The 20,679-nt window shown below is 44.0% G+C and overlaps 1 protein-coding gene across 1 annotated transcript in view; it reads left to right on the top strand.

The window, feature by feature from the left end:
- The window catches only part of RREB1 (ras responsive element binding protein 1), a 40,265-nt gene that overhangs the window by 4,350 nt on the left and 15,236 nt on the right, over nucleotides 1–20,679 (top strand). Inside the window, exons 3-4 of the mRNA XM_009585873.1 lie at nucleotides 11,183–11,372; nucleotides 13,181–15,923. Of these exons, the coding sequence (XP_009584168.1) occupies nucleotides 11,183–11,372; nucleotides 13,181–15,923 (2,933 nt within the window). The remainder of the gene's footprint in view (nucleotides 1–11,182; nucleotides 11,373–13,180; nucleotides 15,924–20,679) is intronic.

The raw sequence follows: 20,679 nt of genomic DNA, 5'->3' as shown, positions 1-20,679 counted from the left end.
TCAAATGAACAACTTTAAATCACAGGGTTAGCTGTTCAAAGTCAGATGAAAAGGCACCCTGCATTGTCTTCCCCAGTACCGCTTTTTCATGTAAAGCCCCGAGCAGGGAGGACCTCATTGTTTACTTGCAGCAGAATAAACAATACTTAATCCACTGATTGTGTGAGAGGGGCTCCCGCTTGGGAGAGTATCTCTTGATTATGTAAAATCCTAAATCGTGCATCTTTGTCTCCTAATTACGGTAAGAACTGCCCTGCTCTTGGGAGCAATAATAGGCCCCTTTGTCCCACTGACAATGGGCTGTGGCACTGCATCTCCTTCATGGCATTACCCCCCCTGGTCAGTCTCTGTCCCTTTGAAGCCTTGGGACCTGCACCCTAATTAGTGACATGAGCTGGTCCCAGCGAGGTTGTCTGCAGTCCCCATTAGCAGTGGGAGGTGTCCCAGGGGTGCTTTCTCACCCCCTTTGCCTCTCTACCTGGATTATTTAAAGACAACGTCTGTTTCCCTGCAGCTGGGGCCTCAGGACACCGTCTATTTTGGTGAGTTTGTATCTGAGTGTTGATATAATTAGCAGAGCGCCGAAATGCTATGCAGCCAATAGGGAAAATGAGAAACCTTGCGGAGCAGGGTAACTTCTCTGGAAACTTTTGTGGTGGAGGGTTGCTGTCAAACATGGTAATGTGCTTGTAAAGGTCGCCTGACAGACAGCTCTGAGCAACATCAGCAGTGCAAGCAAAGGAGACGTGAGGATTTCCTGGGGAGAAACCTCTCCAGGCGCTATGTGAGGTTTCTTCTCTTTCCTTTGGCAAGTACAATGGAACAGGCTTAAAGTAAAACGTGTGGCTTTTAAAAAAGTACGTGCACTATAAAATTCCTCTGTTGGGTTTCACTGTAACCAGAGCATATCCTCTATATTTCCTCTCCTTCTCCTCCAGGAGGCTTCTTACAGTACTCCCTGTACCAACAGCTAAAGGCTTTTTAATTTTTCCTTCCTCACAGCAGCAAGGAGACATTTGTGCTGCCTCTTATGCCAGTGTATCTTCCTGAGGAGAAGAGGAGGGAGGTGGTGATAGCGTTGCAGTTACCTCCTTTCTTAGAGACATGTTTCTCCATCAGTTCTCAGCAAGGATAGTTGTGCAGTTTGAAAATGGCAAAAGCCTGATCTTAATGAGTGTTATGGAGACTTTCTGATCACGTTTGGTTCAGTGTGGCATTGCCTTCAGTTGCGGGATTTGGTTTTGCTAACAGGAGACAAGAAATAAATAGACATTGCAGAGTGTGAAAGACACTGAGCTGACCTGGTGGCCAGAACCAGTAGATGCCTGTTGCCATGAATGGATTCAGGGTAGATTAAGTTTTTTGACCTTTTACAGAGCATGTCCAAACAGTGATATAATATATTAAGCTTTGTAACTTGCCAAATCCCAGGCATATTTTCACAAGGACAGCAAAAGCAGTTCTCCTGCCCCAGGGTAATGTGCTTCTGTAGAACTTCCAAACAAAGAAAACCAAAAGCCATTCACAGTCTACCTTGTTCTTCAAAACAGCCTACCCAAGTTTTGCTGAAACTTGTAAACTCAAATTGGCTAGAGGTTGAACACCACCAGGGAAAGCTGTTGTTTTGAACAGTTAGATCGGTAACAGGCATAGCAACAGAAGAACTCAGGTCCTGGAATGGAAAGTGTCAGGACACCCTGACCATTGGTGTCTGTTGTCATCTGCTTCCAGTTTTGCCAGGGTAACCACTGTGAGCTCTTGTTTCTGAAAACGCTCCCAGGTGGAAAATGCTATCGTTGTGTCTTGGTGTTACCTGGCTTCGCTCAGAAGAAGTGGACAACTTAAATGCCCTAGGAATGGTCTCCTGGACTCTGGGGGTAAATTGTTTCACAAGATGTCATGTGCAGCTTGCGATTCAGTCAGGCTGGTCACCAGGTTTCCACCTTTGCCAGCACATCCCCGTTCTTCAGTGCATGGTGTCAGGTGGTGGGACTCTGCAAGGCACCTGGACCTATGTCCCAATCTTAAATTATTTTAGCCAGTGCACGTGAGCAGCCCCATTTAAGTCAAGACAAAAGGAAGCGGGTTTTGAGTCAAAATGATTCCAGGTACTTAGAATATTACATTTATTGCCCAGTTACTTTTCTTCAGGGCAGTTCTGCATGTCGGTTTTGGGGACATAAAATAGCCAAGAAAATAAATTAATGTAAATTTAAAGTGTACGGAAACGATTTCAATCGTTAGCACCAATAGAAGAGGCTAGTACAAGACTAAGTTGTGTACGGAGCAGCAATGTGACTAAGAGTACATTTTACAGGATGTAAAAGAAAAAAAAACACCAGAAAAAGTCCCTTAAGTTTCATTCCTGTTTTTGCCAATGCCTACTTAAGCAACTTTAGGAATTCACTTTCTATCTTTTCTTTCCTTATATAGTAGGGAATAATCCTGCTGACTTCAGTTTTGTGAAGCACATTGCTTTCTACACATGGTCAGCCTTTTGTGGGAAGAGGGTGTTAGTGACATTGCAAACTTACAGGAGTGAATGTGTTTGGAAACTAAATGTTGTTTGCAATTTATATTACTTGTGAGACAAAACTATGGGTTCGTGGTGGGGAGAGGAAGTTTTTTCCTAGTAGTTGACATTACTGTTACTGGAAGCAACTTGAAGCATGAATGACGAGTAGTCTTCATGCAGCATTGTGAAATGTCATACTGCTTTTCCGTCTCTGTCACAACTGTTGGTGTGCACATAGATAAGCTTCATTCCTTGTTAGCACTTTAAAATATGAAACGTTGTGCTCTTTTAATGCAGCTGGATAATTCTGAGGTTGTTGTATCCTACACGATTGTTGAGTACCGAGAGAGAGATGGAGAGCACTCCAGCGTAGACGTGTTCATATACCTCCTTGACCTTTGGTTTTGGCACACTATACTTTGGCCCTGATACTTCCCTTCTTAGTCAGTGTTTGAGATTGTACCAGCAAGGATCGTTTAGGTAGGAACTGCAGCTAGAGTTACCGAGTACTAACAGAGTCAATGCTGTAAGACTTGTTCTAGCCAAGGATGGAGGTGCACAAGGGTCAGTTGTGTGGCATTGCCGATTCAGCTGACTCTCCTGCTCTGCTCTGCTCTGCTCTACAAGCTGCTTGCTCGGTGTCTTGCTGATAGGAACTAGGAGCTGAATCCTGATCTCTGTTGGCAGCATGTTCAGTGCAGGAGCAACTCCATGAGCAAGCTGCTGCTGCTGCTGAAATCCAGCTCTGCTAAACGCTAGGATCAAAAATACGCTGTGGTACAATGCAACTCTTGATGTTGATAAGGCAGAAGAGAGGGTAAGCAAGCAGGCTGGTGAATGCATCCTTTTACGGAGCAAACGGAGAAGTAAAATCAGTGGGTTGAGCATCTGTCTGTATGCTGGCTTGCAAAAGCAGACCAGAACTGCATTTTAAGTGCTTTCTGAAGTTTCTGTTCAGAAAAGAGAGATGGGAAACATCTGAAGAGCAGCGCGAGTCCAATGCTGGCCTAGAAGTGGTCAGCTCACATCAGGGAGCTCATTGTGCGAGGAGACTGGGAATCCAGAGCAGCTGGGTAAAAATATCAGGGAGTGAATGGACACAGGGAGTGACGCTCTCATGTGAAACTGTGTGGTGTGTCACATGGTGTTGAATATCTTAGCTCAGTTGCAAGAATAGAAAGTGGGTAAAATGCAAAGCTGACTGTAGAGGAAAGCTTCTCGTAAAAGGGAATACAGGAGGAAAAGAGGGCTAAGCCAAAATAGGTTATTAGCATGCCTGCCTGAGCCTGATGACCAGGGTTTGTTTATACGCAGGCTCTCTCAAAGTGCTGGCTCCTGCTTGTTGTGTTAGCAGTCACGTCTGTGTGCTGAGCATAGCTTACCTGCAGATGTAGATAATGGCAAGGGTGTTCAGTCCAGATTTGGCTGCACCTATTTGTGAGCCCTGTTGTCATCAGTGGATGGTTATAGGATAGAGAAGCGCCTGTAGATGTGTTTCTTCTTATGTTACTTGTGAAAACTGGTGTTGCTTTTTTAACGTGGTAGACACATAGATTTGGTTTTTTTAACTCTTGCCATTAATTTTAAAACTATACAAGTACTTGGCTTCCATATTTGAAAGGTGTGTTAGAAGGCAGGAAGAGCTTTCCTTTTCTTCCCCCGAAAGAATACCAGAAGGTCCACTTGAGTTTGTGTGCACAAATAATGACTTTTATTCTGTTTGCTGTGGCAGCTTCCAATTTTGGTAGCTGTAGAGTACTGTACTGGTCATGCTTTTTTTTTCCCCAGGTATGCTTGCACTAATTATTAAAACCTTCATTGTTATTTATGTTGATCTTCCGCTCTTGGTCCGTGATTCTGTCCAGCCAATTTCTTGACACTTCTGGTTTTTAAAACTTTGACCTTTATTAAGTAAAAAGGTCATTATGAGAAAATTAACTACTTCATTTGTGCAAGTGTCTGCAGGCCATCTCCCGTTTTCCCTTTATTTGTTCTTAGTTGCATGTTAATTCTATTGAAGTAAATGGTAGAGTAAGCTACTGTTCCACTGGGGCAGGGGTATTTAAATCTGGCACTGTTGAAGCGTTGCTGGTACATGCAGTTCATTACAGTGTTGGGAAGAAGTGAAATATTTTTTCATTATTTTTCTTTGCTCACACACAAAGAAAGTCAAAAGATGGCACAGGATGGCTCGTGCCTTTTTATTAAACCTTATAGTGGTTAACTTCACTTGAGTTACTCTGACTGTGGGAGTCACGATACGCCGGTACAGACACTGGCTCTGCAGCATGCCGACAAGTCTCTGAAGCACGACATCACCCTGATTTATATCGGATCTGCCCTGGCTCCTACATGATACTTTTCTCGCCTGGACCACAGCATGGCTGTAGGAATGCACGTAGCATTGTGCATCCCTCTATTAATAGACGGGCTGGCGCAGTGGTTTCAGCCTTTGCTGCACCCAAGGGTGGCTTCTTTGAGGGAGAGGATTAAAGGGAGCGATGGGACACATTGGTAACAAAGTCGGACAGCCAGTGGAGAGGTGGGAGGGAGGAAAAGTTAAAAGAAAAGTCCTGCCTTTGCTAAGGAAGTGAAGCAGCGTGCACAGAACTTCTGGTGAGCTGTGTCCATCCCCCTATGCACTGGGAAAGGGGAGGGGACGCTCTACAGCCCGTCGCACCTGGTAGGGAGTCGGCTCCCGGTGTTGCTGTGCCGCTTGTGGTTTCAGCACTGACCCATAGCATGGAGCGAGGTGGAGATGGGAGAGTAGCACGTCCTTCGGGGTCAGACACACTGTGATGCTGTGGGGGAAGGAGGCAGGAACGGTCATCGTAGGACAGCAGGAGGACCCACAGGGGTCCCCGGAGGGAGGCAGGAGCGGCGTTCGCAGCACTGTTGCTTTTCCATCACTCATCTGCAGCAAGTGGGAGAGATTAGTGCAGCTGTTGGATGTTATTTCCCAGGGCCCTGGGTGTGGAGGCCAGGAAGGGTTTTTCATCCAAAAGGAGATGAGTATCTGGACCTGGGTGGGGTTGCACAGGAGGCAGAAACCAATTTGCTCTCTCTCATCTCTCTCCCTTCGCCTTACCCCAAAAGAAGTGAGAGAGAAGCAAAGGAGTCCTTTCCTGAAGGGGAATATGCCTGTAACCTGCTAGTTCTTCTTTCATAGGTGGTGAAAGCCCTTATGTTTAAAACCATCCTTTCTCCATCTCCCCCTCCTTGTCGGCCTCCTCTGCAGTGCACGTTACCGGTGCGGAGGCTGGGAGCCTGCTCCTGTCCCTGGTGCGGACATGAGTCAACAGCAGGGAATCGCCCATCTTTCTCTTCTGCCCAGTTATATTATTTTTAGGTCAGCATAGCATTTTCTTTGCTCGTAAGGAGAGACCCATTAATTCTGCAAATAATGTGAGACAGAAAGGAGAATAATAATGACAAAGGTAGAAATTTATACACAGTATGTAATAGGGATTTCAGTGGGAGGAGTTAGGTGACTTAATAACATAACTGTATTAATGACTTCTGTCTCAGGATATGTTTCATTCTTGTTTTGTTTTCCTTGCTTCTGTTTGTGTCAGTTGCTAAAGAGCACAGACAGGAAAGGAACAAAATGGTACCAAGCTTTTTATTTTAGATAAGGCCTAGAAATTAACACTGTGTTTATTTGTTGACATCCACAACATGGGCGACACAGTGAGCTGCATGGGTGAAAACTTCAGGTTTTTGTCTACTCTTGTGTGGTTTCAGCAGTAAAAGTAGAAGAATGCTAAATGTCACTTTCCCTTTCCCACTGCCAGTCTCAGGTAATGCAGAGCATAGTGTTTGTTTAATTTCTTGGTAGCAAAATGATGGATATAAATATTTGGCGTTTGCATCTTGACTACTGAAATATAAAATTTAGAAGGATTGAATGTTTGACTGCATTACCCTTAATCAAAATCAAGACTGATTAATTTTGCTTAAAATTTGGCTCTGCATTTCCTTTCTAAAATGTCCTTCAATCTTAAATTAAAAAAGCTATTTCCATTGCTGACAAATTGGAATTGGCTTAGAGGAGAGTGTAATGCAAGGCAACAGGCATCGCTTATGTAAACTTCTCTTGCATAGGTGCCGCTTGTCATAAGCATAGCAAATCCTGGCTTGCCTCTTGAACAAGCTGCACAAAGCATTGACTATTTCTTAAAGCCTGTTAAAATGCTTTTATATCCTACTTAGCATTACAGATTTCAAGAATACTAACTTATTTTAGTAGAAAGCTTTTTAATGGTGTGTTTTTACACAAAGACCTTATCTGCATTTTAAAAAAACGAAATAGGTGCACTGGTGTAGTAATAATTAAACAGACTCACTTGGTGTGATACGTGGCCTGAGCATCGAGGTCAGCCTACTCATTGCACTGTCATCGCACAGTTACGTTTCGGTTCTACTTTTGTGTTTTAGCAGTTCTGTTTTCTCACCCGCTTGCTTTGTACACCTCTGCCAGCGAGCCAGAGCCCTAGTATTACATTTGCATTGTACAGGTATGAACAACTCCGAAACGTAAAGGCAATTGAGAACGGAGCTCATTTTAAAGCGGTCTTAGCTGCTAAAAGCAGCTTTTTCCTTTTTATTTGTAATTGAATCTCTGTGCTTGGAACTGAACAGCTTTCTTCTCTCTGCTCTGTAATCATATTTATAGAAAAATGGAAAACTGTGGCCAAGACTAGCAATCACATGATAACACAGCAGCTTTTATTTGCTACATCTGGAAACTTACCTTGCAAGTAGAGTGCTTTTATCTCCACTCAGGTGTTGAGCCATTGCTCTGCCTGTTCTGCTAACAACCTCACAACCTCTTCCCATCTCTTGTTCTCTGCAGCCATACCATCCGTGTTTGACTTGGCACTACACATGAGCAGACTTGTGAAATTGTAAGGGGGGTGGGGGTGGGGGTGTTTTGTTTTGTTTTGTTTTTAAAGTTCATCATGAGCGAAGTATTACCATATGTTTCAGATGCTTTATTTGATATGCTGGACTTCTCAGACTTTCCACAATTAAACTTTTTTTTTTAAAGCAATTTAAGCAAGATGAAAAAATGTTCATATCACCTAGGATTCCCTTCTCTTGTCCTTCTTAGACTGTGGTTTTAGATTTAAAAACACTGTAGGCATTGACACTACCTAAAGGTGGAAAACAGTACTGATAACAAAACAGAGAAATTAATGGTTAGACTTCCTTAAAAAAAATTAATGCTTCCAGTTAATGCATTGTTAGGCATGGCAGCTTACTCCATTTTAAATTAACACAAGCCTTAGTCAATGCAGCGTGATGCTTGCCTTAACTAGTTAGGTTTTGAAGCTTAGTACCTGTAAGTTTTTCTTGGAGGTGGTACACGTCCATATCAGCATTGGAATTGCTAATTGTATTCAAAGCTCAAGTCATGTCATTTGGGAGAAACTCGGGACTCCCTTCCTGCTTGAGGTGAGGGAGTGGGAACTCAACAAAAACACATGCACACGAAAAAAACGTTGTGCATACACTTGGGCCGTGTGTTTTAAATAGCTTGCATCCATAATGAAGACTGACAAGCCCAAGTGAGGTCTGTGGAGCCTGAGACACCTCCCGAGCCGGCGGCATGGTGGCACCCCTCAGCATCAGGAGCGGGTTTACAATGACCTCCCTTGTCCTTGGCGAGCTGTGCGGGCGCAAGGTGCCAGCGCGGTCGCTGGAGCCCGCTGGGCCGCCTGCTTGCTTGGGGAGCCTGCTCCATGCATCTCTCAGGGAGGGCTTTTCTCGGGCTGTTTTTATTCTAGCTCTCCAAGCTGTGGCTGCCTCTACAGGTGTGCCTGGACCGTGGAGGAAGGGAGGGCATCCACAGGTCCCTCCTGTGCTCCAGCTCCCGTGTGATCCTGTAAACTGTGACACCAGGGGAAGGTGCTGAGCCAGGGCGCGGTGCATTTGTATGCCCTGAAGTGCTTGCATCTTGAGATGACAGGCATGATTTATCTGGATGTTTCTTTTTTCAGCCAGGAGTTTCTTTTTGACCGAATGGAAAAAGAGCTTAATCCTTTTCTCGACTTCTCTTGCTTGCTGCTTCTTCACTCACAGCAAGGAAAATAAAAGAGAAGACTAAGGAGGAGAGAGAAAAATACAGAGGGGTGTTTAATTCTATGCATTATGAAAGAGAGAAAGTACATATTCTTTTTTCAAGATACATTACTTTTGTTTTGGGGGAGGGGAGGTGGTTGCCTTTCCATGGAAAACACCATTTTTAAATTGCAAATTTTTACTGTCCTGAGGAATGGTAGTTGATACAGGTGTACTGCGAAGGACTTTCACACGGGTCTCCGCTCTGACAGATTTACTCTCAAGTGTAGCTTTTGATGGGAGCCCTAAATAAACCAGTGCTTAAAATCAGCATGTCGCACAGCCGACGGAGGTGAGGGAGTGTAAGATGGAGGAGGCACACCTCCCTGTGTGCTGAGCACTCCTCCTGCTCAGCCCAAATCCTGGGGGTACCGTGGCAGGCACCAGCTCTCCCAGTAGCTCTGTGGTCCCATCAATGGTGACTGTGCCTGCCCGTCATGCATGAGGGGATACGGCCGCTGCATTGGGTTGCTGGTCTGGGGGAGGCCAGGCACATCAGGGACCCTGGAGCTGCCTCAAGATGCCCCGAGGTGAGGGTCTGCGTCCCTCTGCAGAACAGCTGGCCCCACAGACCGCCGGCGATGCTCCCGGTGGTGCAGGAGCATTGCTTGCAAGCACTTGTTGTCTGTATGCTGACGTACCAGGAGGAGTGTGCCAGAAGCACTGCTTGCTTTCACCTCTAAAAAAGAATTTATTTCAGTAGCCTGCAAGTTCTTCAGGTGACTGATCTAACCCTTTAATGCCCTCCTTCCCCAGCGGTTTTGGTGGTTGTGTGTTTTTGTTTTCACTGAAGATGAAAGCTTTGCATCACGGAATAGGTGCTGCCAAGTGAGCTGGAAGAGAGCTGTAGATCCTGATGCTGGAGGAGTGCTACGTGTTGGCATTCCCCCCCCACCACCAGAGATTGTTGTCACATTTAGCAGACCTCTTTAAGTAAACGTTTGCTTTGTAAATGGCGTTGGTTCGGTATTTAATGGCATGCAGGGATTATGCTGGCAATAATTATAAAGGTAGGATGCAAGTGAATTGACAGGGGAGATAAAACAGATTAAACCTCCAGCGCATAATATTTATGTCCCAGCCTTCTGGGTACCGTGATAACAAAGGCCATGTTACATATACTTCACACTTGCTTCTTTCACCACTCAGAGACTATGAGTCCAATTGCTTTGTGGGTGACTTGGTTATCTCTTCATTTTCAGGGAATAAAAAAGGTCTGTGGAAGTTTATGTAGTGATAAAAAGATCAACAATGGGACTTTGTTAGGGACAGGACAGGGAGGGGGTGATTTCAGATTTTGTCAGAAGTCATTTCTAATTGCAGGATGTTTTTTTAATGAGTAGGCACATGTCCTTTTCCTTGATGTGGAGGGCGAAGACAGTATGGGGAGAACTAAGGCAGGGGAGACGTGAAAAACTCCTAGTGCATATAATATTCTCACTGACAAAATCTGACTGCTTCACATTCACTGGCATTTGCTTCTGTGAAACCCATGCTTTGGTTGCGAGCTGGAGCTGTAACCACAAGGAACCATGTTGAGTGAAACTGTGTGTCACTTGTTGAATGCAGATTGGACGTGACCTGTCATGCTGCAGAGCTCAAATCCCAGATATTTAAAAGGCAATAGGCTTGTTTGTTGACTTGTTGGGCAAATGTTGCTGCATAGTCCTTACTGCCTGCAGCATAGCTGCATTTCCATTACCTTTGATTGTTTAACGCAAGTCTACTTTATGTGAGAGACTTTTGTTTAGCTGAATTTGGGATTTGAAAACTTAAGAAAAACAAGAAATCATAGCAATAAAGTGTGGGTAGGAAAAGGTGTTGCTTCTGCATTTTTTTGGGGGGCACACTGGCTGTGAAGGGGGTATATGAGTGTAAGAAATGTTGAACTGTTTCAGGTCTTCCTCCTCTGACCCTCCTCCCCTTCAAGGAGCACTAGTTTTCCTTTTAAAACAGTATATTTCTTATAACAGCTTTGAGAAAAATCAGTGAAAGTTTACGGAAAGGCAGCACGGAGAAAATTCATACATGGGCATTTGAGTGGCGTGCAGTAGATGTTTTAAGCAGTAGTTAAAAAAGATGCTATTTATACATTTGCAGCTGCTTGCAACTTAGGTCTGATTTAGCCTCTCTTTGTCGTTGGTTTTTTTAAAATGTCTTTTATTTTAGTAGTACTTTTTAGTAAAAATGAAATGGTATAAAGCCATTGAAATACTCTCTGTCGGACAATGGGAAGGTTGTCAGAAGGCTGTGGTCTCGGCTGCCACTTTGCTGTCTGTCCACGTGGGACGCTCAGTTCTCATGCGCTGTATTCTTTAAACTTCCAGTGAACTTAATAGCCAGAAACTGGTAGAAAGTGACTGTGATTGAAATGGCCTTTCTGTGGTGATAGGTTTTTGACGCGCTGTGGCTTTGTTTTGCATTTAGCAGGTTCTTAGTATCATGGGGCAAGAGGAAGGAGGCTGTCCTAATGCAAGAAGAATGCTAGTTCTTAAGCTTGCAGCAGTCAGTAAGTCATTTCTGTTTTATTCCTTTCCTTTCCAGGTGTGACATCTGTTGTATTACCTTTCGTACTCATCGGGGCTTACTGCGCCATAATGCAGTTATCCACAAGCAGCTTCCCAGAGATCCCATGGGAAAGCCTTTCATTCAGAACAACCCTTCAATTCCAGCAGGCTTCCACGACTTGGGATTCACGGACTTCTCCTGTAGGAAGTTCCCCCGCATTTCTCAGGTACTCTCTGTTCTTCATAGCTTAAGGTACCAGCTGATACAGTGCATATCTTCTGAATTCATTGAAAGACTCATCCGTGATGAGGCAGGGACTGGGTGTAGAATATTTTGTGGAAAGCACATTACCACTGTCTGTGTAGGTTTCAAACACTTTCTACCTTTCCTTTTTCTTTTTTCGTCTAAAGAATATTGGGGTTGGTTTTTTTCAGCATTCTAGTGTGAGTAACTACTGGTGTAAAGATCTATAAAACTATTTTAAAGGAAAACTTCAGTGATATTAGATCCTTGCCCCTTCCAGCCTGCCCATTAGTTCATTCCTTCCCAAAACCATACCACATCTAAAATCAATAGGGAGGACACATGGTAAGGAAGACATTATTTATTTTAATTTACTGTAACAAGGATGTAGTTGTGGTGTGAAAGATTTTATCATGAAAAACTTTGGGAAGTCACCTTACTTACTAAACAGTGACATCTTCAGTGTTTTCTTCACAAAACACTCCCAGGCACCTTTCCACTATGTTCCTTACGTGAGGTGTGAAGATTTTGCACCTTTGAGGGACAGTGGCTGGGGAGAGGCAAGGAGGCAGTCTGTAAATGTTTTTCTGAGAGCCATAAAGCTTTCTATTGGATGGTATTATTCCTCCCTCTGTCAAACCTTGCCTGCCTTAGTTAGTTTGGGTGTGCATGAAGATGCTTATCTATTTAAAAAAAAAAAAAAGAAGAAATCAATAGCACAATCCAGCAGGACCATGCTTATTCAGTATCTGCACTTTTCTTATTCTACTTGGATTAAGGCATTGATTTCAGCTCTTCTGGCTGCAATGTGGTAGAACTGAAATTTGCTGCTGGTCCAGGGGAGCATGTAGGTCATTCTGTAATTCTAGTAGAGTTTTGGTGTAAAAGTTACAAAATCAGGAGAAGAGAGAACTTTTTAAACAACTTGGTTTTATTTCTTTTGTAATTAATGGGAGACATTTAAAGTTATTAAAGGATTTAAATGTTGGGACTTTCCTTTTGTAACAATTTTGCTTGCACTGTGGGGCAAGACCTATGAAGTATCTGAACAAAGTGTGTAGAGTATATAAAGATCTTGCCAGCCCTCTACTTAATCACTTGTGCTCTTCTTTTGATGTGGAACTTGCTCTTCTTTGCAACATGTGAGCTATCTGGGTAGCATTTAAACACAGCATTTGGATTCGTGATAATTTTTAGGGACAGGTATAATATCCGTTTGTGAGCTTAGTATTTTTCTTGGGAGAACAAATGTAATCAGACTTCACTAACGAAAAGCCTTTCCGCTTTGGGCTATGCGTTTCATTGATTTGCTTTTCGGGGACATTATTTTGATTGGTTTATGTCGTTTTGCCTTCTTGGATGCCTTTGTTTTTTTTTCTCCTGTCCTCCTAGTTTCTTTGTAGTAATAAAGCTAAAGGAGGTAGTCTTACTGTCCAGCTTACTGAAGTTTGCTGTATAGTCTACTGAGGCTTCTGTCCTGTCAGTGAAGTGAGAGAGGTTTCTGGGAGGGAGGTTCAGGATGGAAAAGTATTTGAGAGTCTGAATAGCCCTCTGAAGGAGTTTGCCTTTATAGAAGGGAACTTTTGGAGAATTAGCCACTAATTCAGATACACCACTTAGGTGACTAAAGGCTGTGGAGCAGGAATATCTCCATGCCAGGTAGGTGGTGGCTGCTCTAAACTCCTTAACTTGGGCAGTGGAAGAGAGAGTGAACTGGTTTTGTTTTGCAGCAGCATGTGATGCCTTTCCAGTTTGAGATGTCTACTCTAAATATTTTTACATGTCTTGCAGGTCTGGTGTGAAACGAATTTGCGAAGGTGCATCAGTGACTTCCATCGATTTATTTGCGAGACGTGTAACAAGGCATTCCCCATGCTTTCAGCACTCAAACTGCACACAGAAACTCACATAGTGGATCAGGGAAAAGACAAGCACAAGCCACAGTCCACGACCCCACCCAGTGAGAACCCAGACCAGAAAGCCTTCATGGCATCCTTGGGCCTACAGTACACCAAAGACATCAAGCCTGTCAAGCAGGAGGACAATACACAAGATGAAGTCCAAGAAATGCGGCTCAGAGCACTGAAGAGTAACCTACCTCAGGAACCCAGCAGCACCGGTCTGCTCAGCCTCTCTCCTCTGGAAGCTGCCTCTATGGGAGGGTCATTTTCAGTCCTTCCCCCTACAAAAGAAAACATAAAGCTCCTCTCGCTGCAGCCTTTCCAGAAGGGTTTTATCATCCAGCCTGACAGCAGTATTGTGGTAAAACCCATCTCCAATGAGTCTGCCATTGAGCTGGCAGACATTCAGCAGATCTTGAAGATGGCTTCTTCCGCTCCTCCTCAAATCAGTCTTCCTCCACTTTCTAAGGCACCTTCTGTCCCTGTGCAGTCCATTTTCAAGCATATGCCGCCGCTGAAGCCAAAGCCTTTGGTAACGCCCCGAACAGTCGTCGCGACCTCTACACCTCCTCCTCTTATCAGTGCCCAGCAAGCCTCCCCTGGCTGCATCAGCCCAAGCCTCCCACCTCCGCCTCTGAGGCTGATCAAGAACTCGGTGGAGTCCTCCTCCAACTCTCACCTCCCCCAGCCAGGAGCCAAATCGAGTCCTTCCTCACAGTTGCTCCTCCAACCCAAAGTAGAGCCTTTAACTCAGCACGAGATGAAGACACAACTGGAGCAGGACAGCATCATCGAAGCTCTCCTGCCTCTGAGTATGGAAGCCAAGATCAAGCAAGAGGTCACAGAAGGAGACCTCAAAGCCATCATCGCAGGGGCAGCGAACAAGAAAGCCCCAACCATGAGGAAAGTTCTGTACCCCTGCCGTTTCTGTGACCAGGTGTTTGCCTTCTCTGGTGTCCTGAGAGCTCACATCCGTTCTCACTTGGGTATTTCCCCATACCAATGCAATATCTGTGACTACATCGCAGCTGACAAGGCAGCACTGATCCGGCACCTGCGGACGCACAGCGGGGAGAGGCCTTACATCTGTAAAATCTGCCACTACCCATTCACAGTGAAAGCCAATTGTGAGAGGCACTTGCGAAAGAAACACCTCAAAGTGACCAGGAAGGATATAGAGAAGAACATCGAATATGTCACCAGCAATGCCGCAGAGATGGTGGATGCCTTCTGCTCCCCTGACACTGTGTGCAAGCTGTGTGGCGAGGATCTGAAGCATTACCGGGCCCTCCGCATTCACATGAGGACGCACAGTGGCTGCCAGAAGAAGAAGCCATTTGAGTGCAAGGAGTGTGGCACAGCCTTTTCGGCCAAGAGAAATTGCATTCACCATATTCTCAAGCAGCACTTGCACGTGCAAGAAAGGGAGATTGAGAATTACATCTTAGCGGTGGACTGCAGTGCCCAGGAAAGCCAGACAGATCCTCCTTTATTGGAGGACAGCACTTACATGGACCGCAAGCCCATGACGCCTTTCCTGGAGCCACAAAACGGCTTCTTGCTTGGGACGTCATCTCACATTCCCATCAAACTTGAACCTGCGGGCAACTTCCCAATGGATTTTGACGAGCCGTTGGATTTCTCTCAGAAGAACAAAAACCTGAGTGCTGTGCAAGTGAAGCAGGAGAACCTGTTTGGCTCTTCTCCCTTGTCCCTCTACGACTGTTCCATGGAGCCCATTGACCTGTCCATCCCCAAAGCCCTGAAGAAGGATAAAGATGATGTCCCATGTGAAGCCAGGAATCAAGAATTGGCTGCTTCTGGAAACAGTGATAAAGCCTATAACTGTCTGCAGTGTCCTTTGGTTTTTGGTGCCAATGGGAACTCAGAGAAAAACAGGGCTGTCAGACATCCCCAGCCACTGAAAGGTTCATTGCATTTGACTGTCCCAATCATTTCCCCGGCTCTTCTTGGCAATTCTGCCTTGCTGAGACCCTTGAGGCCTAAACCACCACCACCACCTCTCTTGCCAAAGCCTCCAGTAACTAAAGAGCTGCCACCATTGGCTTCCATTGCACAGATCATTTCATCTGTGTCTTCTGCTCCCGCTTTGCTGAAAACGGAGGCTGCAGATGCCAGTCCCAAGGCAGTGAGCAGCTCCACTGGGTGTGACAAATCAGGGAATGCCAAAGCAAAAGTGACAATCGTGACCACCGTTCAGAGAGACTCCAGCCTGCCCAGTGACCTGACTCAGACATGTGATCCAGAGCAGTCTCCCATTGCCGATGCTGGGTTGACTAAGAAAAGAGGTAGAAAGAAAGGAACAAAAAATAAGCCTAAACTTAGCAGTGGTGTGGATCTGGAGTCAAGTGGGGAGTTTGCCAGCATAGAGAAGATGCTGGCTACCACAGACACTAATAAATTTAGCCCGTTTCTGCAGTCCACTGACAATTTCAAGGAAGAAAGCGGCAGAAATGGAACAAGTGAGGATGAGAAGGAAACTGCCGAAGATAAGCTGCTCAGAGGGAAGAGGAACGCTTACTCAGACTGCGTGCAAAATATCCCCTGTCCTTACTGTCCTCGAGTCTTTCCATGGGCAAATTCCCTGCAGCGGCACATGCTCACTCACACAGGTAAGAGCCCCTTGTGCTTATGGTGGATTGTAGCCCCTGAGGATGTTCCTCATAGAAGGGCCTCCCCATGGAGGAATCTTCCTTTCTTGTCCTCTCTCTGATGTCTGAATGGTATTCTTTGTTACTTTGCAAATCCCTAGCCGTTGCTTGTTGTATAGTGGTGGTGGTAAATTTTTCGGTAATGGAATAATCTGTGTGCCTTTGAGTATCAGGGGGGCAAATGAAACTAGAACCCATTTGACTTCAGTGGCATAACTTAGCGTACCTGGAAAAATACTCTGGTTTCAGGTGTTCTGTTATTATTGTCTTATCTTGAAGGTGAACGTGTGTGTTGAATATTTCATTGTGCCTTATACAGTTTGTTTGGCTGCTTCCAGTGGCTGTTTGCCTGCATCAGCAATGATAAAAAGATCCATAAAAATGAGAGTAAGTAAGTATAGAATTGTGGCAGGAAAATAAAATAGTATAGTGTTTAGCATGTTTTTTTCTTGCGGTGGCTTTTATTTGACAGATCAAAGAAAAAGGATGTGAGAAACATCATCCTGAGCATTACGTAGTAGCTTGCCTCTAGGAAATGTTTCTTCTCAGTGCTTGACAACTAAAGGTGGGCTTGTGCCCTAAGGCGTGGAGATGTGTATGGAATCTTTAATATTGTGCCACTGTGTAAGTAACGTCAAACCTGGTGTAAACAAAAGGGGGAATTGGGGAGGGAGATTTATTCTAGGTTTGGGGTTATTTTTCATTCTTCACTGTAAAGGAAATACTGTGTTGAACGCTGTGCCCATTTGAAGTTCACTCCTTTTTCCACCCCCACTGTAATAAAGTAATCAGTAGATTCTCATCCTTCTTGGAGAGAGAGAGGACAGAGCTCTACTTGCTGTTGCTCCCTTTTGAGTCGGTCACAGTTGTTGACAGTATTTGCTTCATTATGCAGTCTCAACTCCTGGCGTAAAGAATAAAAGTTAGGGATATTTGTAAGAAACGTAGGGGACTTGAGTACAACCTCATAAAAGATAACTTAGTTTTTTTGAAGGAATTGAGGTTTCCTGAAGCAACTGATTCATGTCTGTGCTAAAGAGGGAAACCTGAAGAGGTAAAAGAGGTTAGCTAAGAGGTTTAAAGGGAATCCGAGCTGAGGAGCAGTCCCTATTGCAGTTTGCTTTGGGTGACGCGAGGACATAACTTGCAAGGTATCAGTGCAACAGTGAGGCTATTGTTTTCTGGCCTGCAGAGACCAAATTATTTCATCTTACTAAGCATACAGTTTACTTTCAGTGGTGAAGGAGAGCTCTTTATTCGTATCAATTGTTTTCTAACACCCTGCTCTCCAAAAAAAATATATAGTTACTGAAGTACTGTTCATGAGACAGAAAACAATAGAGAGGCTTTTCCCAGACTAAGGGGTTTGACCTGCTTATTGATGGCAGACTTCCAAGGTAGCAGCACTGGTGTAAACCCTTAATGAAGACAGGAAAATGCACTCGGCCATGAGTTATACTGGTAAAACTTGTCTCCCCTACCACCACCAGGCTTGGAAGGAGACACCATCCTTTCAGAAAGCCTGTGCTGCAATCCCCACAAGAAAGGCAAGCAACTGCAGCTGTAGCCGGGCTGGATCCTCAGTACAGATACAAGATTTTTGGTGATACTACGGCAGTGGCAATCATCAGATTCCGGTTGGTGTGCTCTGGCAATAATAATACTGAGCTCTTTTCTAATCATCGTAAGAGTTGCTGGAGGACCACCCCACAGCAAGCTTTGACTAGCCTTGGGGCATCTCCTTTCAGGTGACACTAGCACTCTGTTTCTAAACTGGGAGTTCACAGCAGCTCCCCTGCGGCAGCAGTGTAGCTGAGGCTTACTGGAGGGGAGAGGGAAAGGTAAGCTAGGAAGGTAGAGGAGATTTAGGCCAGGGAGGTGGTGCCAAAGGAAGCACTAGGATGCATTCAGGTGGAGTGAGCTCTGTGTTTCTGTGGTGAGTGGCGGGTGCTGGTGGCATGGGAGGAGTTTGGCAGCTGCGTGATAGATACAGCAGTTTGTTGGGTTTGTGTTCTGGGTGGGCGAGTTGGTTTTCTAATGGAGACTTCTACAGTGTCGTAGTGCAACGCACCATTTCTGTCCCCACCTATTGCACAGACAGTGACTTGTTAGATAGCTCTGTTTTTTAAAAGGAATTAAGAAAAAATTCTATTCACTAATCTTACTGTAAAGAGAAAAGGGGAACTTTGTTGTCTGGGCTTGATGGCTGCTCCCTGACCTGGGGAGAGAAGGGGCCAAGAGGCTGATGTGAATGGGATAGATGAGAGTTCTGGTGGCCTGCTTTCAAACTGCATGTATTGGGTATCTGCTCGATAGGGAATCACTGCAAGCAAGCTGGTCCCTGCTCCTATATTTCTGTAGTATCCTGCTATCAAAAAAACAAGGCAGTCATTTGAGCTAAAAAGTGGCAACTAGCTCTACTCCATCCATTTGCAGGGAAGTTGTTATTGGAATAATTTATGTAAGTGGTCTAAGCTAATAACGAGTGAGCATGGTTGAGGAAAGGTATATAATTTTGAGCATTTAAGTAGTATCTATATATTACCAGTTTTAAACTACCATGTTTATACAGACATTTTTGCAAGCGTGTCTTTCATGTTCAGTAAAATTTTGACATGGAGGACTCCTTCCATGCAGTGTCAAGATCATGTTTACCTGTTGTGAAAGTGCAAAACTACACATGCTACCAGTAACCCGCATCCCTCGCGCAACGAAAAGTCTGTCTCGTGAAAGCTTTCGCCCTGCTTATTCTTGCCTCAACACCACTGTGTGTTTTTTAGTTCAAAAGCATTTCCCTGAAGAAGCATACACCTTGATGGTTTTTCTTTTAATGCAAAGCTTACAAGTGGGGCACTGGGAATTTGGCATAGGTTGATTTTATACAGTGTTTAACACAGTACCTGTGTTTTGTTTGAACATGCTTGAACATTTGCTTTTAATATTTTCTTTCTCTTGATGTCTTTATTGTTTAATTTACTTTCCTATGTTCAACTCGGTTTGCCTTTCTTTTTTGCTCTTCTCTCCTGCTCTTGACTTTTTTCATTCTCAAAGCAGCAAGTAAGATGTGCCCTGCAGGTGGTGCAGTTAATTTTGCTCCTTTTATGGCATGTGCGTCAGACTAGGTTCAATATAAAATTAAAATAATGGTCTTTTTTGGCCATTAGTTCGTTACAGATAACCTAAATCTGTTTGCAAAGAATCACTTGAGGATGTTTTCAGACTGATACTGCCAGATCTTACTTGATTTTTTTTTGTAGAAAGTGAGATTTAATGGCAGAGGAGGGTTTTTTTTGTTGTTTTTATTTTGTTTTGCTCTTACAACAGGAATGAACTGGACAAGAAAAGATCTGTAAACAAAATAAAGTAATAAATAAATAGAATACAGTTACACCTAGCTCATGAACCTGAATGTTTCCTGTTGATTGGAGGACACAAATCCTAAAAAAAAAAAGGACTGGAGGCATTTTTATTCTTTGCTTTTATGACTTAAGTCAAAGTGAAATTGTAGACATCTTTACTTTGCAACATTTGTCCTTGCCATGGCAATAATGTGTTTCCATTAGGACAACAGTGGCAGGAGATATCTTAATTAAGGAATGATCTTCTTACATGCTGTGATTATTTAGATGACCCTTTATATTGGAAAAGATTCCCTTCAGATGACCGGCTTCCATGAAGTGTCCAGCCTAGACTAGTCCTGCTGTGCTGCTAACCAAATTTTACAGTCAGTTCAGAGTCAATATGTAGACACAGATGTATTTTAATCCAGGCCATGACTATTCTTACAGAAAAAGCTAATAATCAAATCACATTGCATGTAAACTGACTGTTTAGGTTACCCTTAAGTAGAGCAGTTGCCTTTAAGGGACAATACAGGAAGCAGAGAATACTGCTTTTTTGAATGATCTTTTTTGTGCCTTTAAAGGTGACATTTTTGGAAAGCGGTCTGGTTGCCATTTGGGAATAGGACTGTAACTTGGGGTGGGAGGATTGGAGTTTGCACAGTAAGCAGAATTTTTGTTAGGGTTTTGAGACCTCCAACTAGGATGTTTGTGTGGAAAGAAGAATATGTTGTCTGTTTTAAGTATTGGTCTGTATGACAAATATTTGGTTGATATGAAAGTTTTAAAGGCTGAAAATATGAGAAAATTGTGACCTGAGATGCAGGTTGAGTTTCAAGTAATTAATCCCCAGCTAATCCTGTCATTGCATGCTTGAAAAGAAATGTGGAAAGGAATTGGGCTATCATGAAGCAAAAGGATTTCTGCTTAACTTTGAAGTTCTGTTTTGTATTTGCATTGTGAATGAAGCCAAATAAAAGTGCAGAAACTGGTGGTATTCGTAACCATAAATTTATGGTTGACTTAGCAGGCATCTAAACAGAAAGAGTGACTTGAAAGCCTACAAAAAGCAGTGCCTTGATGCTTCTAAAAAGTTGTGTTGACACTGGAAGAAAATTAAGAGAAAGAAACAGTGCCTGAGATGTCTGCGAGATGCGGGGAATCCCTCGTATAGGTTGAGATGTTAATTAGGACAGAACCAACTTGCGGAAGATTAAAGTGAGAAACATACCCACAGTGTTGTGTCGAAGAGGCTGCTGGCTGTGAGGAGAGGGTTTTGTGTGTGTTCAGAGGCTTTGGGTGTGAGGTGGAAGGTGTGACAAGAGCTGATCTGCTTTTACAGGTAACTATCCTCATAATCTCTTCCTTCATCACAA

The sequence above is a fragment of the Fulmarus glacialis genome, unplaced genomic scaffold, assembly GCF_000690835.1.
Source record: "Fulmarus glacialis isolate BGI_N327 unplaced genomic scaffold, ASM69083v1 scaffold50310, whole genome shotgun sequence".
Classification (NCBI taxonomy): Eukaryota; Metazoa; Chordata; class Aves; order Procellariiformes; family Procellariidae; genus Fulmarus; species Fulmarus glacialis.
This window is presented reverse-complemented; position numbering and strand designations above follow the sequence as displayed.